This window comes from Argopecten irradians, chromosome 8, assembly GCF_041381155.1.
Source record: "Argopecten irradians isolate NY chromosome 8, Ai_NY, whole genome shotgun sequence".
In the NCBI taxonomy this organism is placed as follows: Eukaryota; Metazoa; Mollusca; class Bivalvia; order Pectinida; family Pectinidae; genus Argopecten; species Argopecten irradians.
Genome location: NC_091141.1, coordinates 25917295 through 25936823, shown reverse-complemented (window position 1 = coordinate 25936823; position 19529 = coordinate 25917295). Strand labels below are relative to the sequence as shown.

Below are 19529 nucleotides of genomic sequence, written 5' to 3'. Positions count from 1 at the left end.
ATTTGAGTACGACCTTGAACTTTTGGAATCTTATGTCAACTTGGGGTGTTTCACAATGCAAAGCTATGAATTTTCTGGTTGATATTGTGTTGTATCAGAGCAGGAAAGTGTAGTTTACTCAATCAGGAGCAAGAAAAATTTCCCGCAATAAATTAATACTAATCATTCTGTAGTTCTGTCATCTTTGTCCTTGAGCTGATGAACATTAGAAGTCTGTGCCTATATGACCTGTGTGACTCCTTATACTTGTTGAATTAAAAATCTAGGATATTCAACAGTCAGGAGACTAGTACTTTGGACAGGTCAAAACAACTGGCCCCTTGGTGCATCTGGTTTATAGTCTATGACTTAGAATGACCTTGAACTCTGGTTGAGACCTTGCAAAGTTAAACGTACCCTGACCCCAAGTTGTGCATCTTTGACCAATACAGCGTCCACATACTTCCACACCAATTCATGATCATTTAGGCTGGAACAAAGATTACAATAGACAGTTACTAAATCAGCTGATGGTTAATCAGGCTAAGAAAACAATACATCTACCAATACCAAATATTCAGGTTTTGGCTAAGGACTAACAAGCATTTCTTAGCTATTTTAACATGTAAATCAAGATGTTTCATGGCGAGTTAATTTCTATTTTCCATTTTTATCACCTTCTCAAGTTCAAAATGTGTTTTCCAGATGGCGGCCATCTTGTATTTCAGACCGACACAAAAATAACCCGTTCAGGTCAGAACACCTCATAAAGGTGGTCATTATTTCACAGATGTAGACTTCAAAAAGCCTGTTTATTTTACCCAGTCACAGAAAGAAGTCTGACCATGAAAAGATATCTGAGAGACAACAGACACATGTACAGGCGAGTCTGTCTTAAGGAAAATTAAAAAGTTCTATTTCAATTGATTTAGAATAATAAACAGAAAAAAAAACCTTACTTGGCTAGAAACTCTGAGACAAACTCTAGGCCTGGAAAGCTTTCGTCGACAATTTCTCCGTTGACAAGCCTAGAAGATAGAAATCAAAAAGGTTTCACTGGACACAAAATGGTCAAGACAGTAAATGACAGCAAGGCTTTCTTAAAGATATTCCGCCACTGAAAAATGGTATTTTTTCTCTATCAAAAGATGTTCCGCCACTGACAAACGGTATTTTTTCACTATCAAAAACAGGAGCAAACAAATTTAATTTAGTTATTTTCTTCAGTTACAAAAGTTACTTACTTTACACCATTACCAACACTGAAAAGTTTGAGCTTCTTTAATATTTCAATTCAAGATAGAAATATTAAAAATAATTAATGGCATCCCGAAAAAAATCCATGGCACTATGCCTATATGAAATTAACTACTGATTGTGCGGGCACCAAAAGCAAAATAAATTATTTTATATGAATTTTCGTGTTAATTAGACACACATAAACATGATTATACATCAGTGGGTATTGTTTATGCTCGGTCGGCGGTGGAACATCTTTAACATTTAGTTATGATAACATCTTAATCAATGGGCTTTCATTTATAAGTTAGTGAATGAATCTCGGAGAGTCTCTACCCATGTTCAACAAAGGGTCTGACGCTGTCTACAGACACAGGACAATAATATTATATAACCTCGGTAGTACAAACTTGTCAAAACTGGCCATTGTCTACTCTGGATTTCTGTGTATTCTAGCAAAAGTGTATGGCATTGTTAATAGTAATTAAAACCAGTATAATTCGAAAACCTGTCTAAAGCTGTCAAATATAATGGTGCTATTGACATCTGCTTTAGACAAGTTACAGCATATATTGATTCTGAAGTAGTTTTGCATAAGAATGTACCTTCAAGGCATCTTTCTTTATTTTTTAACATTTCATTTGATCTTGATAAGATGAGCTTAATAATCTATTCTCTAAAAATTACTTACAGTTTCATTCAATATTATCTCATCACATGATAAAAACCTGGCAGCATTTATTTATAACAATATCTAACTTACCTGATCCACACGGCGAGGGCCTTGTCGTTCTCCTTGTGGACTTTGTACAGCAGTGCTAATGCATGGTGCCGTTCATACTTCTCCAGACATTCCACACAATCCTTTAAGTCACAACCTGTATCTACAGCTATCAGGGGAACTAACTCTGGTGAATTCACTTCAGCATACAGTTTCAGTAAAGCAACATCAATTTCCTGCAAAAAATGTTTTATAACATTTTGGAAATTTGGATGGATTCACGAATTTAGCGAAATTAAAAACCTGGTGAATATTACACTTAGCAGCTATACAGTAGTCTCATATCTGGAATTTAGGCTTATCTAAAACATGCAGGCAAATATAACACAGAAACAAGATACAATTTATAGAGAGATATCGGTTTCTACTACACCAGCCTAAGGGTAGCAGTATTTGTCTAAACTGACCTGTTTATATCCAACTGCAGCCTTTGTGCCTCGTAAATCTTCTAAGTAGACTCGTAGAAAGTTTCGATATTCCTTCATCACGGACTCGTCTCCACGACACAACTGGTTCACGTCAGCAATCTCATGGAGAGGTGGCACAGATCTTGTAAAATTACAATTGGACGGCAAGAGGCGGGGATACAAACTTAAAACCTGAGGAAAAAACAAGAGGCAGGGATAAAGAAGTACTGATATATCAATAGTCTATAAGATTCACGTTTTCTGTCTAAATGTTCATGTCATCAAATATAATTGTATACATAAACTATTAAACTGACATAATTTCACCTTACCAACAGATATTATCACTCAATCACTTTCAATGATTTCACTAACGCTCTATTTTTGTATGTTCATTGGCTGTGGCAAACAGGATGGTGACGTCATGATTTAAACAACTACGCCACATCTTGAACTTATAGTAAAACCAGCAATCTAATTTTCTAGTTTTTAGGTAAAATCCCAAAAAAGGGACCCCGTAAATAACCATGTATACAGTAAATGGACTCTAGGTTACCTACCTCCCTAACATCCACTAGTCCTTCCTTAAATAACTCACGAGCCTCCTCAAAATGTTGTTGAGAAAACTCAATAAACGCTGCCTGCTGTTCAAATCTCCTGAATATCTGTATAAAAAGGCAAAACATAAAAATGTAAATATTAAGCTCTTTAAAATTACAAGAGATCTCTGAGGGATCTTTATTCTGGGAATTTGACAACCACTATTGATCACAGATCTTTATCAGTCAAATGGAAGATGGATCTTTCTTTGCTTCTCAATTAAAATTTTGAGAACACGAGGTCTACACATAAATACTAAACAAATTGTCAAAACTTCAACTTCAGAAGGATATATATCTTAATTTCTTGTTTGTTTGTTTGATTATTTTAACGTCCTCTTAACAGCCAGGGTCATGTAAGGACGGCCTGCCATGTATGCAGTGTGTAGCGTATGTGAAGTGCGTGTTTTGGGAGACTGTGGTATGTTCATGTTGTGTCTTCTTGTATAGTGCACCTGTAGCCCTTTTTATACTGCTATATCACTGAAGCATGCGGTAGAAGACACCAAGCAACAAACCTCACTCGGTCACATTATCCTGACAAAAGGCGAACCAGTCGTCTGAATTTCTACTTTTCATTTTAAATCAAAATATTTACAATTTAGGAAATCTATGGCTACAAAAAAGTATTTTCTGTGAAATGGCAGAATTAAACTTCAGTTTTCAAAATGTTGCCTGATTGACTGTATCGTTTTCTGTTCAATCCCAAGTTTGAGTGACAGATGACTGATGACGGACAACTAATGACAAGTGATTTGGATAATGATAAAGATTAAAAATATCTGTATGACAGCAAACTTATCAAATACCATTGTTAATATGTGCAATCTGAACAAATTGTAAAGGGAGGCAACTGGATGGAACAGAAAGCAAAAGGACAGAACAGTTAAGACAAAATGAAATTTAAATTAATCTTACAAATTAAAGTTGTATGGTCTGTGACTTGTTGTATTTTTGGCATAGAAAAAGTATTTAGAATTTAGAGTTTAACATACATGTATTTTTCTCTGCCTCTAAATTTTAAACTTTCGATATTTACCTACATTTGTAAAGTTTGTATTCACAAAGTTATTAAAGAGTTAAATTAAAATATTGTTTTTTAATGTGTACATGTTTAAAATAGCTTGGAAGAATCCAAACTGTTCGGATCTGTTCCGATCTGAACAGGTAATGTCGATATTGACCACGTGATATGGCTCGGGAGGTTCCGATCAATACGGGTAATGCCGATGTCGGTAATGTGATGCAACTCGGTTTTCCGATCTTACCTGAAAGTTTGAAACATGATGTTGACTGTGGCGCGGTTCTTTCAAAATGTGTGATATATTTCATGCTATATATTTACTACTATGTCAATAGTATATTGATGCTTTCATGGATCTGAACCATCTTAAATAAGAATCCATATTCACACATTGTATGTTTTATAAGAGATTGTGATGGTGAAAATTACACGAAATACAACTTTAAAGTAAAAAGACTATAACCAATAGGGAAAGATAAAACCAACGCCTTACTTTAAAAATAACATTTTTTTTTCAACCTTCATACTCCTTTTTATATTTTATATTATCTTATATTACATTGATTAATGACATGTGGAATACCTTTACACATACTGATTTTGAGGAGGTTATTTACCTTGTTAAACTTATCCTTGCTGAGGCCTACACGGTTGGCGTTTCGAGCTAAATCTAAGGCCTCCGAAACTCTCTTGTCCGCAAGTAGTGCTTGCACCTAAAACAATTCATTTAATCATTTAATATGTATGAATATATAAAAACAAATAAAAAGATGTCACAATATCATTAATTGAATAAATTATGTTTTGATGATTTTGGGGTAAAAATATACATATATTTCATGTATAAGCTAGTTATTTTTGCAGAGATAATGTTTTTGTGATTTCACGGTATATTGCTATGATCACAAAAAGTTTGATCTGCGAAGTATGAGAGATGTTTGAGTCATATAGACCATGAAAACCAGAAACTTCAAAACAATTAAAGTTCAATTTTATAATTTTTTAGGTAAAATAGGAATATTTTGACTCCCATAAATATTAAATCAGCTATAAATAAAGAATAAAGATGAACTATTTTTGTTGCATTGTCATCTTTTCAGTTATCTTAGTATCTTTTAGTAGATGATAGCTACAATAATTTTATTATTTTGTCATTTTCTGTTATTATTAACAGCATACAAAGGCTTATTGCATGCGATATATACCAATAGACATATACCATGCTAGTGTAGAAAGTACACTTCTTGATTTTTGATCATCACATACACCAGGATGAGCTTTGAGCTTGGATCTTCCTTGAAGTTAATTATTAGCAGAGGTTAAAAATGAAAATCATGGACAAGATGCTAATAAAACTTGTTCACAATGTATTTAAGCATTGAACTGCATTTAGATGGCAGTTAATGGAGTATGAAAACTAGATAACAACAAATTTAATGACGCCTGTTAGTGCTTCATGTTGAATTTGTCGCTGTCCAGTTGGCATTCATACTACCACAATTGCCATCTAAATGCAGTTTAATGATTTTATTTACATTTGATAACAATTCTATAAGAAAATGTTGAGAGATTTTTCATCTATAATGAAGAAACAATTCATTATTGTCATGGAATAGTCATTTGAACGGCCATCTTCCGTGATTGCTGGCACAGCAATTGTGACATCAAAATAAACTGATACAGGTATGTGCTGAACAACACTGCGTTACGTAAAATTACATAGTGAGGTTGCAGAGAAAATATAACTCTGACTTACAAAATTAAAAACCTGATGATATTCTAACTAAGGGCTGTTCCAGCAAAATATATATGGCACCCAGGGAAGGCACTTTAAAAACTAGTATGTGCCATGGTGGGTTCAAAATAAAATTACTTCTGTGCCAGGGTGGCATTTCAATAAAATCACTTCTGTGGGTGGGTCTATCTGAAGCATTTGTAACCTTTTGAAATAAAATGCAAAATTTGTGTTTTATAATGTCGCTGTCAGTCATCCTGACTACAAAAATAACTGTTGAGACAAATATTAATTTCTAACAATATTTATTAGTGTTGTTCATCTTTAATAAAAAAATATATTTTTTTAGTGTTTTTATATAGTGTTTTATCATGACAATGAGTCTTGCATAACCCTAAGTTGTGGAACACTTCAGTATCTTTAGATTTTCCACTGGTTCTAGGAAGATTGTACCTTTATACATTTAATAATAGATGCAACACATTAAACAATAGTTCACTGCACCCTATACGATACAATTTTGTCCTAGGACTCTTTGGTGATGCTAAAAATCAATATATGTAAATCGAAAAAGATGTCAATCCAAATAAAAAATTAATTCGCTTCTTTGCCATAGTCTCGAACACAAAAAATTTAGATATGTGGAGGGGTCAACAAAATTGAAAATCGCTTCTATCGGTGGGTCTCCCAATTTCAAAGTGCCTTCCCCCCCTACCATATATGTTTTGCTGGAACAGCCCTAAGATCTTTACCTGTTTTTCCCAGGCCACAGGGACGAGGGAGTAAATTTCTTTCTGAGAAGCTACAAACATTTTGCCGTCAAAGTTCCCGATGAAGGAGCCTCCTTGGAAGGGGATGGCTTGTTTCTGCTGCTGATCAAGGATACTGGAATACAAAATATTTTCTCGTAAATTACTGCAGCAAAATATTGATCTTTTCTGAGTTATCTAAATAGAATTTATCAACAAAATCTTATATGAGTCTGTCAAAAAGGTAAGGACGTCTCTAGATCTAAGTGAAACGCTCGTTTTTCTGAATGGTGACAAAATTTTAAGAAAAAATGAATTATCTCAGCATACTCCCTACTGAGATATATATAGGAATCAAGGTGAATCATTCTTACAAAGGAGCACCTGTTCATATGATAGTACATCTTAGTGAATTCCATTTATGCATATATCACAGTCATTTCTCTTATGGGTAGATTTCAATTCTAAACCCTTTACTGTACCTTTGTTTGATGATATTTGTCTGTAATATAAATATCTTGTCTGTTGACCTTGACCCTGAGCTAATGACCTTGACCCCTCACCTGTGTATGGTGATGAACTCATCGTTGAGGGCTATGATGTATGGATGTATGTAGCTGACACCGAGTATATTTTCCGACCATTGAAGCGGAGGTCTCTGGGATATACCAGCTGATGTGACAAACATTCCTAACGCACTCGGCCCACTCAACAGGAACTCCTCCTGACAACCATACAAGTAAAAAAAATTACATAAAAATATTCATGAAAATTCATAAAAATACGCCTGGAATGTCTGGTTTTGTGAATATGTTAATCAATCAATTTTGAAAAAGTTAGCACAATGATATGAATAGACATATTTGAAGGTTTGCAAATTACTCTAGAGTAGAGAAAAAATACATATTTAAGAATTTGCATTAATTTTACAAAATTCCATGATATTGAGGCAAAGCTGTTAATGATAACATTCTTTACAATGACTATAAAAATTGAAAAAAAAAATTGCTGTTTCCAGTTTGTGTGAAATATGGTCACCACATATGGTTACCTTACTGATGCGGCGAATCAGAGGTTTTCCATTTTCACTGTCAAAGGGGAAAAGGTCCTGTGTATGGCCTGTTTCATAGTTCACCATGCAATATTGGCTTGTAGTGGCAACACAAATAAAACTACCATCCACTCCCTGAAATTAAAAGATTATCTCTCCTTAACAAATTTACATACCCTGAAATGAAATCCAATTAGGTATATCTCCCCTTTAGCAAATTTATATATCCTGAAATATAAACAGATTATCTCCCCTTAACAAATTTACACACCCTGAAACACCCACTTGGGTGTTAAGTTATCAAACCCATAAATATCTGTATGTAACAATGCTTTGAAAATAACCACTGTTTAATCCAAAATAATTTACAATAGAAAAATATAGCATCATTTTTTTTTATTCTGAGTATACATTATTCTTATGTTTCCCATGCATACATGACTAGTTTATAAAATAAAAAAAAATAACCAAAGTATGTAAATACCCATCACCAAAAGAAAACAAAATTAGACAGGACAGGTTTAGATGAGACAGTGGGACAAAACCCCATCCCTACACACCCCCTCCATTCTCCCTACCATATTGTGGCCCAAACAACACATACAGTAAAACATGGTTATAACGAACTTCAGGGGACCAACATAACCACTTCGTTATAAACAGTCATCATACACTTATTACAGACACCTTATATAAATTGTAGGAACATTGTGACAAGGAATGGATCTGTATTAAGAAGACACCTTACCAAGGAAACAGCTGGCTCAGACAAGGAGATATCCTTCACATGGATAAGTTTGTCTTCAGTGGCAGTGTAGTACTGCAGCTGTTTTTTCTTTAGAGCGACACAAATCTGTTAACAAAAATAAACGATGGTCAATATTTAGTATTAAAGCAATCGTTCAAACTCAAAACTGATGTTTAACAGGCATAAATACTACTGTAAACCCTGCCTTCACAGAAATTTTTTTCACATGAATTTCGCATAATTTTTTTTAAGTGAAATTCATATGAATATTTTCTTCATTTGAAATTCAAGTGAAAAAACATGTGAATTAAATGTCAACCTGCTTGCCATGTTGATTTTCAAAATCAGCAAACTGTTGGCCATGTTGATTTTCAAAATCAGCAAACTGTTGGCCATGTTGATTGTCAAAATCAGCCACCTGTTTGCCATGTTGATTTTCAAAATTAGCCACCTGTTGGCCATGTTGATTTTCAAAATCAGCCAAATGTTGGCCATGTTGATTTTCAAAATCAGTCACCTCTTGGCCATGTTGATTTCTAAAATTAGCCATCTATTGACCATGTTGAGTTTCAAAATCAGAAACCTATTGGCCATGTTGATATCAAAACCAGCACCAGCGATCTGCTGGCCATGTTGATATCAAAATCAGCGATCTGTTGGCCATGTTGATTTTCAAAATCAGCCACCTGTTGGCCATGTTGATTTTCAAAATCAGCAAACTGTTGGCCATGATAATTGTCAAAATCAGCCACCTGATGGCCATGTTGATTTTCAGAATCAGCGATCTGTTGGCCATGTTGATTTCCAAAATTAGCCATCTGTTGGCCATGTTGATTTTCAAAATCAGCCACCTGTTGGCCATGTTGATTTTCAGAATCAGCGATCTGTTGGCCATGTTGATTTTCAAAATCAGCAAACCGGTTGCCATGTTGATTTTCAAAATCAGCAAACTGCTGGCCATGTTGATTTTCAAAATCAGCAACCTGTTGGCCATGTTGATTTTCAGAATCAGCGATCTGTTGGCCATGTTGATTTTCAAAATCAGCAAACTGTTGGCCATGTTGATTTTCAAAATTAGCCACCTGTTGGCCATGTTGATTTTCAAAATCAGCCAAATGTTGGCCATGTTGATTTTCAAAATCAGCCACCTCTTGGCCATGTTGATTTCTAAAATTAGCCATCTATTGACCATGTTGAGTTTCAAAATCAGAAACCTATTGGCCATGTTGATATCAAAACCAGCACCAGCGATCTGCTGGCCATGTTGATATCAAAATCAGCGATCTGTTGGCCATGTTGATTTTCAAAATCAGCCACCTGTTGGCCATGTTGATTTTCAAAATCAGCAAACTGTTGGCCATGATAATTGTCAAAATCAGCCACCTGATGGCCATGTTGATTTTCAGAATCAGCGATCTGTTGGCCATGTTGATTTCCAAAATTAGCCATCTGTTGGCCATGTTGATTTTCAAAATCAGCCACCTGTTGGCCATGTTGATTTTCAGAATCAGCGATCTGTTGGCCATGTTGATTTTCAAAATCAGCAAACCGGTTGCCATGTTGATTTTCAAAATCAGCAAACTGCTGGCCATGTTGATTTTCAAAATCAGCAACCTGTTGGCCATGTTGATTTTCAGAATCAGCGATCTGTTGGCCATGTTGATTTTCAAAATCAGCAAACTGTTTGCCATGTTGATTTTCAGAATCAGTGATTTGCTGGCCATGTTAATTTTCAAAATCAGCCACCTGTTGGCCATATTGATTTTCAAAATCAGCAAACTGTTGGCCATATTGATTTTCAAAATCAGCAAAATGTTGGCCATGTTGATTTTCAAAATCAGCACACTGTTGGCTATGTTGATTTTCAGAATCAGCGATCTGCTGGTCATTTGATTGTCAAAATCAGCCACCTGTTGGCCATGTTGATTTTCAGAATCAGTGATCTGTTGGCCATGTTGATTGTCAAAATCAGCAAACTGTTGGCCATGTTAATTTTCAAAATCAGCAAACTGTTGGCCATATTGATTTTCAAAATCAGCCACCTGTTGGCCATGTTGATTGTCAAAATCAGCCACCAATTGACCATGTTGGTTGTCAAAATCAGCCATCTGCTGGCCATGTTGATTTTCAGAATCAGCCACCTGTTGGCCATGTTGATTGTCAAAATCAGCCACCTGTTGGCCATGTTGATTGTCAAAATCAGCCACCAATTGACCATGTTGGTTGTCAAAATCAGCCATCTGCTGGCCATGTTGATTGTCAAAATCAGCCACCAATTGACCATGTTGGTTGTCAAAATCAGCCATCTGCTGGCCATGTTGATTTTCAGAATCAGCCACCTGTTGGCCATGTTGATTGTCAAAATCAGCCACCTGTTGGCCATGTTGATTGTCAAAATCAGCCACCAATTGACCATGTTGGTTGTCAAAATCAGCCATCTGCTGGCCATGTTGATTTTCAGAATCAGCAACCTGTTGACTATGTTGGTGGTCAACATCAGCTACCTATTGGTCATTTGAATTTCCAATCACGCCTATATTGTTGCATAGTATAGTAAGTATACACTATTTACCTCTACACTGAAGGGACTGTTACGGACAGCTGTCTCATTCAAACAAAAACATGTCACTCCTTTCACCTTTGCTCCACTCATGATTGGCTGAAAATAAAACGGATGTCTATAGCATTGTATGATATCAGTTATTCCATCTTTGCATATTATACAGTTACCTCCCTTTTGGGTAGGTATCCATTGTGACATCATTATTTTGTTCGTGTTGTTTTCTCGGAATATTATGACATTATGCTTGCAAACACATGACGTCACAATCAATACCTACCCACATAATTCTGTAATACTAGTATGCGAAAGCAGGATATTATCTTCATGGAAAATTCAAGCACTCTTCAGATAGAAAGTTAACAAGAGGCCAATGGGCCTTAACTGTCACCTGATATTTGATACAAATTAGTTATGTCATTTTCTAGCAAACTGATGTCTTTTGTTCACGAATAAGAAACATATAATTATTAGTGCAAAGGGTAATAACTCTGTTAATTACTGTTGAATCTAGCTGATTTACTAACTTGTCCAAGATCTTTCCAATGTAAGTCTATACTAACAAAGATTCATTAAGCCCTGTATATATCTACTCAAATTACCAAGTTCACAAGGTCCAATAATAATTTATAATGCAAAGGGCAATAACTCTGTAAATTACTGTCAAATCAAGCTGATTTCCGAACTCATCATACATGTACCAGAATGCTACACATCCAACATAATGTCTATTGAGTTATAGGTAATGTGAAGAAGTTTGTTTAAAATATTTTTAGCCTATCTTTGTGACCAAAAATGAAGGTCAACAACATACATTTGAACATTGGAACCAGAATGTTACGGACTAAATATCAGATCTCTCGGCCTCATGCTCACATGGAAATGAAAGGAAGTTGTTTGAATATTTTAGCCTATATCACCCCAGTTACTGATACTGATCATGAAGGTAAGCTTACTTGTTAACTTTGTAGCATTCCAGGTACTTTTTGGTCAAAATAAGACTTCAGTATTGAGAAACAAGTTGTGAAAGTGAAAATATAATGCATATATATAGCTAGTGGATGGTAACGTTAACAGACATAGCTCTATGACTATAGGTCATCCTGACTGTTTACGACAGATGATCTAGAAAATCCTGATTTACTCACCTCTAAATCAAACATGTTGAGTAAGGTAAGAGTATTATCACACAAGACTAGAATTCGATTTAAAGCTGACGCTGCCTTCAGCTGAGAAACTGGCTTTTTCTACAACAGAAAAATATCATCATTATTGTACCTGATCATACTAGCCAACTAGGAATATGAAAACAAAAGCACTAGCTTTTTAAGGAGTTCCAACTTACAAAATAATTTGTATATTGTAATAATTAATTTTTCTTTGTTTCAGGCTTTCTGATTGGCCTATTCATTTTTTGCATTCCATGATGAAAAAAAATCCGGAATGGCGCGGAAATCCGACATTATCCTGACATCATAATAGAAACATTTACATTGCATATTGATTTGGCATAAAATAATCCCTTGGAAAAATCAAAAGAATCGTACATGTAAATGTATTTTATTTTATAAAGTAGTCTGGAAAATTAATTATAAGCATTGAAGTCACTATTTTTTAATTTCATCGGGGTATGAAATAAATTTTGTTTGCAAACCTTTGTGAGAATCCGTTATGTGGATTTACACAGTTTGCAAACAAAATTTCTTCCATACCACGATGAAATTAAACAAGAGGCCCAGAGGGCCTGTATCGCTCACCTGGTTTGTAATGCCAAGTAATGTTCTAAATACAGGTTCATTGTTTCTTTTCTGAAGGAGGGGGGTCAGAGCCAAAATTTATACAAGTTCTGTTCCCCTTTCCCAAGGGATGTTTGTGGCCAAATGTGGTTACAATCCATGCAGAACTCTATGACTAGTAGCGATTTAAAGGAAATGTTGACGGACAGACGGACGACGGATGCCGCGCCATGACATAAGCTCACTGGCCCTTTGGGCCAGGTGAGCTAAAAATAGTGACTTCAATGCTTAAATAACAGAGAAGGTTTTAAGATGCAAAAACAAATATTTGAGTCTAAAACAATATATCATACCATTCATGTAACAACCACTTCTCAATAACACGAAATACACAAGATCTAGACTTACTGTATTGATGCATAACGTTAAATTGGGGAGAATAGACATTGTTTACAAGTCAAGAAATCTGCTACAGTAAGGCATGTATATAATGAACACACTTGAAACAAATTCATAGTTAAAACATAGTATTTTCATTCTCTGCCAATGTTCATTCATAAGAAGTTTATAATATGTGTACAATAACAAACTATGCTTATAAAGAAGTACTTTTGTTGATCCCCAGACTTTCATTATATCTTATTGTAAACAGAGTTTGATTATAACTAGTATTAGCCCTTAGCACACACCCAATTCTTCCTTCTCTCAGCCTAGGTTGAAGTCGGACCCACTTACCAACGCCAAATACTTATGACCAAGTTTTTCATTATGAAATACTACTTTTCCACTTGATGACTGGCGCTCTTCAATCATGTAGTGAACTACAAAGCTGAAACGAAAAAAAGATAACAGTGAAAATTTAATAACACATAGGAATTATCAGTGAAAATGTAATTTTATGATAAATACAGGAATCATTCTTCATGTGGGAAATGATCAATTAAAATGTAATTTTGTACACATCGTAGATTTGGTGATTTTTTCGGATCAAAGAAATATGCTAGGAGAATATATAGTGCAAAAGAATTTAACTCATGATAAAAAAAAAAAAAAAAAATCTTTTAAGTTCCAATACATACCAATCACTAGTTCCAATGTAAAAGTTTTTCCCACAAAAATCAATGCATTCGATCTGTAAGAGAACAGAAAATGAGAAATAGCATACATTTCTTATACAGTAGCTATATAGACCCATCTGTCATGTCATAAATAATTTTAAGGGAAATGTGCACAAAGACTTTTATAAGAAAAAATATACGGTGTTATATTCATGAAGTGGACATATCACATATATTACTGAACTCAAGTTTCTCATAATCACCTGAGCACAAATTCGTGCAGCTGTTTTATAACATAAATACCAAAATTTAAAGATGCTCCAGCGCGCGCGCGCTGACAAATGGTATTTTTTCACTATCAAAAACAGGAGCAGACGATTCACTATTTTTCTTCTGTTACAAAAGACACTATTACCACCATTGAAAAGTTTCAGCATCTAATTTTACTTCAAGTTACAAATATAAACAAGAGATGCCAGAGGGATCTTGGCGCCCACCTAGGAACGATCTTTGTCTTTTCTCAGCTTTTCAAGCTTTTACTACATATTACTACACACATGGAATTTCAGAAAGATCCTTTGACTGCTTTCTGAGATATATAACGGTAACAAACTTTAATTATCAAAATCCTTGATGGCTACTTGTCGGCCATCTTGTTCACCAATCGGTCCTAAAATGCAATATGCACAACTAGACCCCTAGAAGAATCTGCACATACAATTTGAGACAGATCCCTTCAGTACATTCTTAGACATAGCGGAAAAAATCTTCAATTGTCAAAATCCAAGATGGCGTTCTGTCAGCCATCTTGTTCACTGATCGGTACCAAAATGCAATATGCATAACCAGAGAACTAGGGGAACCTGCACATGAAGTTTCAGACAGATCCCTTGAGTACTTTCTGACAAATAGTGGTAACAAGCTTTAACTATTAAAATCCAAGATGGCGGCCTGTCGGCCATCTTGTTAATCAATCGGTCCCAAAATGCAATATGCACAACTAGACCCCTAGGGGAATCTGCACAGGCAATTTGAGACAAATCCCTTCAGTACTTTCTGAGAAATAGCTGTAACAAAGTTCAATTGTCAAAATCCAAGATTGCGGCCTGTCGGCCATCTTGTTCATCGATCGGTCCCAAAATGCAATATGCACAACTAGGCCCCTAGGGGAACCTGCACATGCAATTTGAGACAGATCTCTTCAGTACTTTCTGAGAAATAGCGGTAACAAACTTCAATTGTCAAAATCCAAGATGGCTGCCTGTCGGCCATCTTGTTAACCGATTGGTCCCAAAATGCAATATGCACAACTAGGCCCCTAGGGGAACTTACATGTGAAATTTGAGAAAGATCCCTTTAGTACATTCTGAAAAATAGCGGTAACAAACTTTAACTATCAAAATCCAAGATGGCTGCCTGGCGTACATTCCGAGAAATAGCGGTAACAAGAATTGTTACAGGACGGACGGAAGGACGGAAGGACAGAAGGACGGAAGGACGGACCACAGACAAAAAGGCGATTTGAAAAGCCCACCATCTGTTGATGGTGGGCTAAAAATAATTAATTGCATCCCGAAAAATTCCGTGGAACTATATCCTATATGGAATTAAGTACTGATTGCACATGCACCAAAGGCAAAATAAATTATTTCATATTATTTTTTGTGTTCATTTTAGACATATACATACACGATTAAACACCAATTATTATTCAAATGATGACTGTCATTTATGCTCTGTCAGCCGTGGAGTATCTTTAATATAAAATAACTTTAACGTTTCCTACGACAATTTACTACTGTTGTATTCTTGATATTCATTCTAATTATAACCATATCTATATATAGGACATCAATAATACAACATTAGTAAAGGCAGAGGAGAATGCCTTCAATTCATCACATGAAAATAATTAAATGTAAAAACATCACACTGCAGACACTGATTATCATCATGATAGGGTTTTATTAGTTTCACATTCTATGAATTGCCAGGGTCATGCTTTTAAAGATACCCCAGGTTTAGATGGCTGTGATTTTTTTCATTCTGCATTTATAGCCCAGGTGGCAGTGTGCTATTGTAGTGATTTTGAGAATAAAGTTTGTTTTATTAGAAAGTTATATGTTTAGGAAAGATAGACATTTTATTTAGTGTAAATAGGGAACATAGTTATAGTCAAGTCAATCTGTTCTACTCAAGTACGGAGGCCTTTGAGTACTGTAAAGGCTGTAATAGTAATCTGGTATAGGTTTACGCATCTCACTTTGGTTCGTAGATAGCACCTTTCCATTTAAACGCTTTAGTTTACGGAGACACTGAAAGTCAATTGGTTACACGTAGTGGTCATCTAGGTATAGATGTATACATGGTTTTGGTCAGTGTCGCATTGCGGACATCGCCTTGGTCCATATTAGGCACATGTTGAGCACATGCATAAGGTAAAAGGTTAGGATTGGTCAATAGAACAATTTGGGAGTTAATGAATATTAATTATCATGGAAGCCGTATAAATAGAGGTGCGCGCTTTACATAAAGAGTGTTTTCCTGTAGTTTTAGAAGTAGGTAGAAGTCCCGTTACTTTGTGAGGATGAACTTGTAAATAGACTTGTGTTAACATTGTGTGAAAGAGCCTGGCCAAGATTAGTGTGAAAGTATGATGAGGATTTATACTTTGTTGTTAACTGTATGTACTTTGGATTCACTGTGGATTAATAAAGTTCAGAACTGTATCCATGCTGTCAAGTAGTTAATCGCACCACATTCCATCCCAAAAAGAACACGTAAACGTTACACTATGAAGATTTATTTACCCAAAGATGTAATATTTCCAAAGGGCTTGTCGAGCGGCAATTTTGATATTTTGTAATAAAATTAATACTACTCGCAACTTCTGCATAACTTTAAATGTGTGATTACTTTCAACTTTGTTAACTATATGTACATTGTTTAAGTTTGTTTATTACATATGTTTTATATCAAATACTTGTTTCTCAGCTCAAAATAATCGCCTGCTACAGCTCTGTTATCCTGTCTCTTGTGCTACGCTTTATTTGGTTACTGGAGTGTGGAGTAACCGTGTGTTAACGCACGCGCGGTGGCCGAGTGGTTAAGATGTCCTGACATATTACCACAAGCCCTCCACCTCTGGGATGCGTGTTCGAATCCCATATGGGGCAGTTGCCAGGTACTGACCGCTGGCCGGTGGTTTTTCTCCGGGTACTCCGGCTTTCCTCCACCAACGAACCTGGCACGTCCTTACATGACCCTGGCTGTTAATAGGACGTAAAACTAAACAAACCAAAAAAAAGTATGATTAATCTCAGTTACAAATGAAACACAGAGAACAACATGAGTTTTAACAAGTGGCAGCTTTGGGATTTTTTCCTTGGTGAATTTTTAGAAAGCGATTAATTCTAGAGATGTTTGCCTAAATTTTATTAAAATTTCTATTAGCACCTTTTTATTTCCATGAAAGTTTTGAATTCTGGATGTTACATCAACATTTTTGATATCAAAAGTGATTTTCATCACTTAAACACTTCACTTCTGGATTTCATTTGCCACTTTGTTGTGATATCCCAACTGACTTGTTCACTCCCGGCAAAGTGGAAAGTGTGTTCGAGACCCAATTACACAACACTCCCGTCGTATTGGGGTCATCCCACACTAGGTTCACAACACCTAGTCAAATTGAACCCAGCCCAGCATGTGAAGGCTGACTTACCTGTGTCATGCTTGAGTGCATATCCAGACCAATATCAAATGGTTTTTCATTTTGTTTAATTGTTTCATTTACACAACAGTGCCAATAACTTGAACTACAATCTGTATGAATTATTAGCAAATGTAGTTTATGGACCCAGGGGTCAGCGATAGTGTGACATATACCTGGACTGAGGATGAATTCTCCCAGGATTGCAGGCAAATTAATCCTAACTCGTTAATGATCGTTTTATCAAATTGTCTGCATGCATGCACAATCTTGGCAAAATTATAAATATAGGACCATGAATCCCCAAGAAGGCAATTAAATGCTTTAGTACATCCCGAAGAATCCTTTGGTTTTATCCAGTTTATTAGACTAGTGGGATATAATCCATCTCATCACATAAAACTTACACTACATTCCGTACTCCAACAATGTTACAGGTACAAGTATAGCACGACGAGACACTTTTGATCTTTACGTCGTGTAGGTATTGCACATCAGAAGTTTCTCAATATCGAGATCTAATATTATTGGATTACACATTCAGCAGCTGTACAGTAAAGTAATTAATTTGGATATTGAGTGAACTACGTATACTTTGATTCGATATCATATAATATTGGTGGTGGTTAGGATGTGCATGATTTATCTTATGTGAGGCTGATATTGTATTTGTATCCACTTTACCCCTAAATCGTTACAGTGCTAAAATCAGATAGAGACGGAAAGAACCGTCGAATTTCACTCCGCTAATTTCACTGTTCATCTCAATATTTACCTGCGTCTTTGCCTTATCAGACATCAACTTGATCCGCTCGATTGCGGGGACCAATTCGAATGCCTTGACACTCATCTTTTCGCGTTTTGTGAATTAAAGAAAACGTAAAAACATGCTGATATTCTGACAGCAGGATGACACCCTAAATATTGTACAGGGCAGCGCCATTTTGGATTCAGCACCCTCACTAACTTCCGGTCGATTCCACCCACTTCGCTTCAGTAACGACAACTCTTCCAAATTGTGAAATACCGATATTGTAAGCTGATTATGTAAAAATGTTCCTTTTTATAGCCAGAACAGATATTAAAGATGCTCCACCGCCGACAGAGCATAAATGGATTTTTTTCGGGATGCAATTAATTATTTTTCATATTTTCAACTTGAAGTAAAATTAGAAGCTCGACCTTTTCAATGGCGTAAAGTAAGTAACATTTGTAACTGTAGAAAAATACCAAATCGTCTGCTCCTGTTTTTGATAGTGAAAAAATATCATTTGTCAGCGGTTGAGCATCTTTAATATATAAACGTGTATTAATATTATATTTTTGAGATGGTTTACTGCTTAGACGACTGTAACTGTTCAGAGGTGTAACGTTAACTTAGTCAGGGTTGAAACAACTTGGACGCAATACTATCCCTCCAAAGCACTTTGTCACGGAACAGTGCTAACAATCCCGGAACTCAGATCAAATTTCTACGACTCAGCTTTTTATATATTTAACAATGGGGCAGTACATAAAATCCAAATAAATACTGAAAATCAGGATTCCCGTTCGTTCATTTCTGGACATTTTTAGCCCGCCATCATCAGAAACACAGAATCAGTCACATGAAAAGAAATAAGCTATTCAGTAACGCTCAGTTTGATTCTATAGACTGTAGATCCACGGTTCTTCAACTTATCAATGTCATGGATAGATGGACAGCTATTTTGGATAACGGAGCATGCGTGGATATTATTTACTGTGACTTTATGAAGGCTTTCGATAAAGTACCTCATGGCCGATTTGTACATAAACTCGCAAAAAATGGCATTGGTGATCAGTTTTCCACCTGGATCCAAACCTTTCTGTTTTAAAGAAAACAAAGAGTTGTAGTGAATGGCAAAACGTCGGAGTGGAATCAGCACAATGGGAAACAGACTGGCTAATGAAATTTCACTCAGATAAATGCAACATAATCAGTGTTACACCAAAACGCAACAAAATACTCACAACTACACACTCCACAATCATACACTCGAGCAAGTAAACTCAAGCAAATATCTAGGACTAACACTACAAAAAAACCTAAAATGGGACATGCACATAAATAATATCACCGCAAATACAAACAGATCACTAGGGTTCTTAAAGCGCAACTTAAAAAATAAT

The 19529-nt window shown here is 35.6% G+C and overlaps 1 protein-coding gene across 1 annotated transcript in view; it reads right to left on the bottom strand.

The window, feature by feature from the left end:
- LOC138329979 (transforming growth factor-beta receptor-associated protein 1-like) overlaps positions 1-18481 on the bottom strand; it is a 45991-nt gene extending 27510 nt beyond the window's left edge. The window contains exons 1-15 of the mRNA XM_069277292.1: positions 18154-18481; positions 13688-13740; positions 13344-13437; positions 12021-12119; positions 10885-10971; positions 8313-8417; positions 7565-7699; positions 7077-7237; positions 6517-6649; positions 4647-4742; positions 2967-3071; positions 2407-2598; positions 1982-2175; positions 939-1007; positions 397-469 (exon numbers count right to left, since the gene is read on the bottom strand). Of these exons, the coding sequence (XP_069133393.1) occupies positions 397-469; positions 939-1007; positions 1982-2175; positions 2407-2598; positions 2967-3071; positions 4647-4742; positions 6517-6649; positions 7077-7237; positions 7565-7699; positions 8313-8417; positions 10885-10971; positions 12021-12119; positions 13344-13437; positions 13688-13740; positions 18154-18228 (1671 nt within the window). The 5' untranslated portion in view covers positions 18229-18481. The remainder of the gene's footprint in view (positions 1-396; positions 470-938; positions 1008-1981; positions 2176-2406; positions 2599-2966; positions 3072-4646; positions 4743-6516; positions 6650-7076; positions 7238-7564; positions 7700-8312; positions 8418-10884; positions 10972-12020; positions 12120-13343; positions 13438-13687; positions 13741-18153) is intronic.
- Positions 18482-19529: the final 1048 nt, after the last annotated feature.